Source organism: Mandrillus leucophaeus, unplaced genomic scaffold (assembly GCF_000951045.1).
Source record: "Mandrillus leucophaeus isolate KB7577 unplaced genomic scaffold, Mleu.le_1.0 Scaffold14, whole genome shotgun sequence".
NCBI classification, from domain to species: domain Eukaryota; kingdom Metazoa; phylum Chordata; class Mammalia; order Primates; family Cercopithecidae; genus Mandrillus; species Mandrillus leucophaeus.
Window position 1 is genome coordinate 1001015 of NW_012101365.1, and position 8024 is coordinate 1009038.

General features: G+C 42.6%; 1 protein-coding gene across 6 annotated transcripts in view; it reads left to right on the forward strand.

The window, feature by feature from the left end:
• Window positions 1–2689: 2689 nt before the first annotated feature.
• Window positions 2690–8024, forward strand: part of OSBPL9 (oxysterol binding protein-like 9) — a 175821-nt gene continuing 170486 nt past the window's right edge. For all 6 annotated transcript variants that reach the window (XM_011973741.1, XM_011973742.1, XM_011973743.1 and 3 more), the window contains exon 1: window positions 2690–3039. In XM_011973741.1, coding sequence (XP_011829131.1) covers window positions 2875–3039 — 165 coding nt within the window. In that variant the 5' untranslated portion in view covers window positions 2690–2874. The remainder of the gene's footprint in view (window positions 3040–8024) is intronic.

Consider the following 8024-nt stretch of genomic DNA (forward strand, 5'->3'; position numbering starts at 1 on the left):
TTTTTTTTTTTTTTTTTTTTTTTTTTTTTTTTTTTTTGAGACAGGGTCTTGATCTGTTGCCTTGCCTAGGCTGGAGGGGAGTGGCGCGATTTCTGCTTACTGTATCCTTGACCTCCTGGGTTCAAGCAATCCTCCTGCGTCAGCCTCCCAAGTAGCTGGTACTACAGGCATGTGCCACCACAACCTCGCTAATTTTTAAATTTTTTATAGAGACAGGGTCTCACTTTGTTGTCCAGGCTGTTCTTTGTTGCCCAGGAGTTTTTTGTAGAGATGGGGTCCCGCTATGTTGCGCAGGCTGGTCCCAAACTCCTGGCCTCAAGCGATTCTCCCACTTCAGTCTCCCAAAACACTGGGATTACAGGTGTCAGCCACCAAGCCCGGCCCACACCACATTTCTTTGGGAAAATTCTAAGAACTAATAATTATTTACTTATTTATTTATGTATTTCTCCTGTTGCCTGTATAACTGCAGAATAAGAGCTAATATTAACAGAGTGCTTACTATCTACCAGGCTCTCATCTAAGCTCTTTACCCACAGGAGCTCACTTAATCCTTGAAACAACCTTCGTAGACAGCTACTGTTGTTACTCACATTTTAAAGAAGGGGACACTGAGGCATCGAGAAGTTAGCAAACTTGCCTAAGGCCATGTAGCTACTAAGTGATGACTCTGGATATTAAAACTCTGGTACTATGGCACCAGGATCCACATTCTTAACTACTGAGCTTTGAGCCTCTTCTCAACTAGAAATAGAAACTCAGCCCAGCTCAGTAGCTCACACCTGTAATCCCAACACTTTGGGAGGCCGAGACGGGTGGATCACCTGAGGTCAGGAGTTCAAGACCAGCCTGGCCAACATAGTGAAACCCGTCTCTACTAAAAATACAAAAGTTAGCTAGGCATGGTGGCGAGCGCCTGTATTCCCAGCTACTCGGGAGGCTGAGGCAAGAGAATCACTTGAACCGGGAGGTGGAGATTGCAGTGGGCCGAGATCGCGCCACTCCTCTCCAGCCTGGGCGATAAGAGTGAAACTCTGTCTTAAAAAACAAGCAAACAAACAAACAAACAAAAAACATACACACACACAAAAAAGAAAAGAAAAGAAACAAACTCTTTCTTTTCTATACCATCTAACTACTGACCCACTGGCATCTGAACCCATACTCTCTGCTCTTCCTTCTTGTTACTCTGGATGAAGTATCTCTGCTACTATCAAAAGTCAACCTTTGCACTTGGGCTTGGGGTCTCAGTCTTTTCCTTTCTTTCTTTTTTGTATTTTATTCCAGTGTTTTGCCAACATAAAAAGTAGTCTCAATCTTATGAAGGGTTTCACTGCTGCTATTCTCTCTTTTCTCTAGGATGTCCCCAGTTTTTCCCTCTCTTGAAAATCAGGAAAATAATATTCTCTAGTGTCTTCAATCTAAATAATAATTTTAAAAAAGGACAAAGAAAGCCCTTCCCTTGACCACACCTCCGTTTCCAGTTAGTGCCTCATCTTTTAGTTTCCTTTTTAGCTCTTTCTCTTGATATTTGCAGGGCTGGCTTTTTCTTATCCTCTATATCTAAATTTAAAGCCACTTCCTAAGAGGCCTGCCCTGACCACCCAGTATAAATCAGCTACCCATTGACTTCCTATTAAAATAATTTATTAAATTATTTGCAGTGTTAATCAGTATTGGATATTTTTCTTGTTTACTTGTTTAGTGTTTGCTTTCATCACAGAATTTAAGCTCTGAGACAGCTTATTCACTGCTGTATTCCCAGGACCTCCAACAGTGCCTAGATATAGTAGGTGGTCAATAAATCCTTTTTTTGTGTGTGTGTGTGTGTGAGATAGAATCTGGTTCTGTCACCCAGGCTGCAGTGCAGTGGTGCAATCTCGGCTCACTGCAACCTCTGCCTCCCAGGTTCAAGAGATTCTTGTGCCTCAGCTAGGACTACAGGGTGCACCACCACACTCTGATAATTTTTGTATATTTAGAAAAGACGGGGTTTCAACACGTTGGCCAGGCTGGTCTCGAACGCCTGACCTCAAGTGATCTGCCTGCCTCGGCCACCCAAAGTGCTGGGATTACAGGGGCAAGCCACTGTGCCCGGCCAATAAATACTTAAATTGCCCTCGTTGGGTGTTAGTGATCTATTCCTACTTCTTTGACCTTGTCTCCCACCACTTTCTCCCTGGCTCACTGCTCCACGCACACTGACCTCCTTGCTGATCCCTCAAGATGCCACGCTCACTCCTAAAATCTGGTCTTTGCATTTGCTATTCCTTCGTCTTGGAAGGCTCTTCCACCAGGCTCCCTCCTTCACTTTCTTCAGCTCTTTGCTTAAAAGTTACCTTTTCATTCAGGCCTTCCCTGTTTGGGAATTTAAAATAGCAGCCCCAACGCTCTCTCCTCCCTTGATTATGTTTTTCTCCATAGCATTTATGATTTTTTAATGTATGATATAATTTACTATTTATTTTACCATTCCCCTCACCTGTCATGAAGGCTCTGTTGTATCCCCAATGCCTAGAAGAATGCCTAGCACAAAACAGCGAATATTTATTAAATGAATGAATTTGTGGAATGAATGCATAAATGAATATCAGATACGAAATCTTTTGGAAGTGGAAGGTATCATGGCCAGTAAAATTATTTATTAATATGTTCATAATCTTTTTTCTTTACTCTAATCCCATGATAGATTGTAAATAATCTTAATAGCAGTATTCGCGTTTGCATTCTCGCATCCCTGGCAATGGAGTCCTACACACAATAGGCGCCCAAAGAAAGCATGTTTGACTTGATCGCTGGGAGCATCCGCCGGCACCGCCCAGGACCCGCCCCGAACCCGCCCCGCCCCCTGTAGCCCCGCCCCCCGCATGCTGAATGCCATATAGGCGAGTGACGTCAGGCCGTTTGTTGTCATTGGCGGCTCCCAAGATGGCGTCCATCATGGAAGGGCCGCTGAGCAAATGGACTAACGTGATGAAGGGCTGGCAGTACCGTTGGTTCGTGCTGGACTACAATGCAGGACTGCTTTCCTACTACACGGTGAGTCCTTGGAGGGCACAGCTCCAGGCGCCTCGGGGCCGCGTTTCCTGGGTGGAGGTGGGGAACCGGGGTTTTAGGTGGCTGAGTTGAGATTGCTAGTCTGGGGGTGCCGCCGTACGAGAGGGTTCCCTTGTTGGGGAGGGTTTTACGTCTCGGATAGCCAATGAGGGTGAGGGAGAGAGGGGCGCAGCCAATAAATAGAAACTAGCTGTCTGATTTATGGGTTGGGGGTGAGCCAAGTTTCTTCCTTAGGGTCCGCTGTTAAGCGATAGTGGGGTCCGGCATGGTTGTGAGTGGGTAAGGGTGGTCGTAGTCATGGCTTAAAAGGTCCAGTCGTGCGGTTCATGCCGTCTTCATATGTTGTCGTGGACTTTACACTGTCCCACCAGGCCCGGTAGCCGGCCGCACCCCTTAGCTTCCCTCCAGGGATTGAAGCGCTCTGCGTCCTCGGAAGAGTGACCGGAGGAGCCGGGACAGGTTCAAAGGTGACCAGCCCTCGGGCAACACCAGGGGGTCCGAAATCCCTCCAGTTGGTTCAGGTTGTGTGTCTCATTCAAGGGACGCACCCCTCTATTTAGCGGGAGGCGAGCTCAAACGACGCCTTAACTTTTGAGAGCCGAGATTTCCTACACGCGAGTCTCTTGTCGGCCAAGAGAGACAAGGGATAGTGCAGTGTCCTCTTATAGTTATATTCTGGGTTCAGGGCTTCACTGTTAACATGAGTTGGTGGCTATGGACAAGTAGATGAATTGCTATGAATCTTACGTGGTTTTTTGTTTTGCTTTGTGTGTGTGTGTGTGTGTGTGTGTGTGTGGTTTTTTGTTTTTGAGACGGAGTCTCGCCCTGTCGCCCAGGCTGGCGTGCAGTGGCATAATCTCAGCTCGCTGCAACCCCTGCCTCCCGGGTTCAAGCGATTCTCCTGCCTCTGCCTCCCGAGTAGCTGGGATCACAGGCATGCGCCACCACACCCGGCTAATTCTTGTATTTTTAGTAGAGACGGGGTTTCACCATGTTGGCCAGGCTGGTCTTGAATTCCTGACCTCAGGTGTTCCGCCCGCCTCGGCCTCCCAAAGTGCTGCCGGACGTGAGCCACCGCGTGCGGCCTTGAATCTTATGTTTTGACTATCCCCTCCACCCTCATCGCATTCGATATGGAAGGTGGGTGGTGTTAGGGAGGTAACTTACTTAGAAAGGTACTTTCTCCGAATGGTGTATAGTTAACGATAGCTGATATGAGGGAAGAAAATACTTAAAAGGACAAAATAGAATGCCCAGAAAGCTTTAGAAAATAATAGAAAACAGAAAGAAAAACATATGATTATGGAAGAAGGGTTAATGTTGATGAGAGAAAGGGGACACTGAATTTATTTGTTCATTTAAAAAATATCATTGAGCTGCTATGTACGTTTTCATGCCAGCAAGAATCAACAGTAATAAAGACATTTACTGTTCCTCTTCTCTGGAGCTTATATAGTAGCTTAGTGAGTCCTTTAATTCATTTCACTCCTAATGACTCTGCAAGGTGGTTATTCATTATCTCTATTTAATATCCCCAGTAAGAGTTTTGAAAAATGAGGCTCCAGGCTTTTAAAGCAATTTGCCCAACATCACATAGTACTAAGTGATGGAATCAGGATACCAAATTATTGACTTTTTCTACTAAACTTCACTTTCACTACAGGAAGGAGAAAGGTGTAAGTTGTGAGTTACTAAAGGCAAGCTTGCAAAAGTGAAAGTATTACTTTCATCATCCTTCAACTGTCAGCTTTCTTTCTTTACATACTTTTTAAAGGGAAAAAAAGACTAAACCTTAGTGAATCTTAAACACATTGTTCAAGATTGTCTTTAGGTAGGCATGAAAGAGAGGCAACTGAATATTATATCCTGAAAACTCTGGAATTAATGAATGCCATGGCTTAGATAAAGGAAAAGTAATAATGGGGTTTCAGTAGATGTGATAATCAGAAAATCCCATAAACTCTATTCAAGATAGAGTGATTTCAGTGAGTGGCACTATGCAGTTAAGTTACTTTACAAATCCCAAATTTGTGTGGATCTGAATCTAGGACCATACTGGAGAGGCCCCCAAGCTGAGGTTCTTGGGAATGCCTAGCCCAGAAAGAATCTTCCTTTTTCCTCTTTTTCTTCCTTTCATGTATCCTTTTTCTGCTTTGTTGCCCTTTTAGTTTTTGAATACTTGGACAAATATCTCCTTTCTTACTGGCTAAATATAGGGTTTAAAAAAAATACTTTTTTTCCCCCTCAATACTTACCCTTCTTTTTGAGACTAGATTCCCTACAACATTATCCTTGCCAGAGAAAGGAAGTATCGTATTTCTCACTAATGACTGTTTAGAATATTTTTTTTTCTTTTCTAGTTCTTTGATATTAAAGTATTTGCTTACAGAGAAACAACAGAGAATTGTATCATCTTGTGAAAATAAAATGATAGCCAATCTCAAATTAGAGGAGATCTAGTAAAGATGGGAAAAGGATAGATATTTATTTAAAACGGAAGGTAGGAGACACATTGGATTTTGGCAGTGAATTCTACACATATGACATTATTTCAGTCCGTTTGGATTCTGAAGGATTTGAAGGTACATATTATTGATTTGCATGTGGCTAATAACTTGGAGCTACATCTTCCAGGAAGAATATCTGAATTAATTGTGTAGCCTTCCAAGCAAGGCAGTAAATAGCATACCTTTATTTCTTGTTTCCAAAATCACTTGACTTGTAGTCTGTCTCTGTGGTTGTATATATTCTAGGGTGGTCCTGAAAACCCTGAACTAAACTAGAGTGACCTTGTTTTAGAGTTGGCCTTACTGAGAATTGTTATTGAGATAATCTCAGGATTGGGTTAGGATCATTGCGATTGCTGTGAACTGAATAGATTTACACAAACCTCACTTCAGCCTGTGTCCTCACCAGACTTGGTATCAGCGGATGGAATGGTCTTTATTCTTTTCTTTTGTTTCATAATTTCTTTTGTTTTAATAATCTGTGAGTCTTTAGTTTTTGAAAAAAGAGCTTGTTATATTTTTATTCTGTCCAATACGGGAACAGGGAAACTGATTATTTCCTTTAGGAAAGTAGATTTGGGCACTCTTTTCAGCTCTAGCTCTCTCTCTCTTATTTATTAGAAATCTAATATACTATAATTCATTCAGCAAGCATTTATTTAGGGCTGACTATAACAGGCATTGTACTATATGTGATAGGAGTGCAAGCATGAAGGGGAAGTAATTCTCCCATGTAGGAACTCACAGTCTAGCAGAGCAAATACCTAAACATCATTTCAAAGCAATATGCCAAATTCTGCAATAGAAAAAAGAACCGAGTACTGTGGGAACATTGCCTGGAAAAGGCCAGAGAGACATTTGGGCTGAGACTGAAAGGATAAAGGTAGAAGAGGGGAAGGACATTTCAGGTAATGGGAAAGGATATGCACAGATTGGGAAACTTGAGAACAAAAGGTGCATTAAGAGAATATTGAGAATTTCTAAGCAGCTCTAGTATTAAGGTGTGTGTGGAAGGTAACAGGAGATTATGTCCAGAAGGTATTTGGAACCATGAGGGCAGGCCTGGAGATGAAGGTCTGTTGGAATATAGCACATAATTTATTAGTTGAATTTTTATTAGATGAAATGGCCAGGGAGAGCTAAGGATATAAATTTGGGAACACTATGTGAGCAACCAATTGTTTATGTGCCTCATAATCACAAAAGAAGATGTGGAAGGAAGGAAAATTCGGGGAGGTATAGATCTATGAGGAGTTGAAAGTTTAGAAAGTTAGAGGAATTTGTGCCTTTTGTTAATTTTTGAAAGGTTACTGATTACCTACTGTGTGCCGGGGACTTTGTTAAGAAGTGGGGTTAAAGTAGCAAATAAGATGGAAATTGTTCATGCTCTCATGGTACCTATAAAATGTTGGGGGACATACCATATAAGAGCTGTGATAGAGGAAGCACAGGGGGATACATAGGTGGGCTGGCTACTTGACTCAGTCTTGGAGGGTTAGGAAAGGTTTCCTTGGAGAAGCAGGTTTTTTATGACTTGAATGACGAGTAGAGATTAGCTATGTAAGCAAAAAGGGAAAAGTGCTTGAGACAAAGGGAATAAAAGTTTTTTGGAGGAGACAAGAGTAAGCAACTTGTCATTTCTGGAGGTTGGGCTGTGAGGTAGGTAGTAGTGAGAGATGAACTGGAGAGCTAAGCAGGAGGACAGATAATGAAAGGCTTTCTTGGCAAACCATGTTAAGGAATTTAAACTTTATCCCCAGGGCAGTGGCGAGTCATTTCAGTGTTGTAAGCACTTTTTATTATTATTGAAAAAACTTTTATAGAAATTAAAAAAAAATTAAATCTATTTTATTTATTCACTTATTTTGAAACCAAGTTAAAAGACGGGCTAATTTTGTATTTTTGGTAGAGACGGAGTTTCACCATGTTGCTGAACTTCTGGGCTCAAGCAATCCACTTGCCTCGGCCTCCCAGAATGTTGGAATTACAGGCATGAGCCCCTGTGCCCAGCCTATTATAGAAAATTTTTAACATTCATAAAAGTAAAGAGCACAGTAAAATGAATTCATTTCATCCAGCTTATGCAAATACCAACAAATGGCCAATCTTGTTTTATTAGTACTCCCATTAACTCCTTCCTCGTCTATTGAATTATTTTTAGAGCAGATCCCAGATACTGTATTATTTCTTTTCTTTTTTTTTTTTTTTTTTTTTTTGAGACGGAGTCTCACTCTGCGCCCAGGCTGGAGTGCAGTGGCACCATCTCGACTCACTGCAAGCTCCGCCTCCCGGGCTCACGCCATTCTCGTGTCTCAGCCTCCTGAGTAGCTGGGACTACAGGCCCCCGCCACTACGCCCGGCTAGTTTTTTTGTATTTTTAGTAGAGATGGGGTTTCACCGTGTTAGCCAGGATGGTCTCGATCTCCTGACCTCGTGATCCACCTGCCTCGGCCTCCCAAA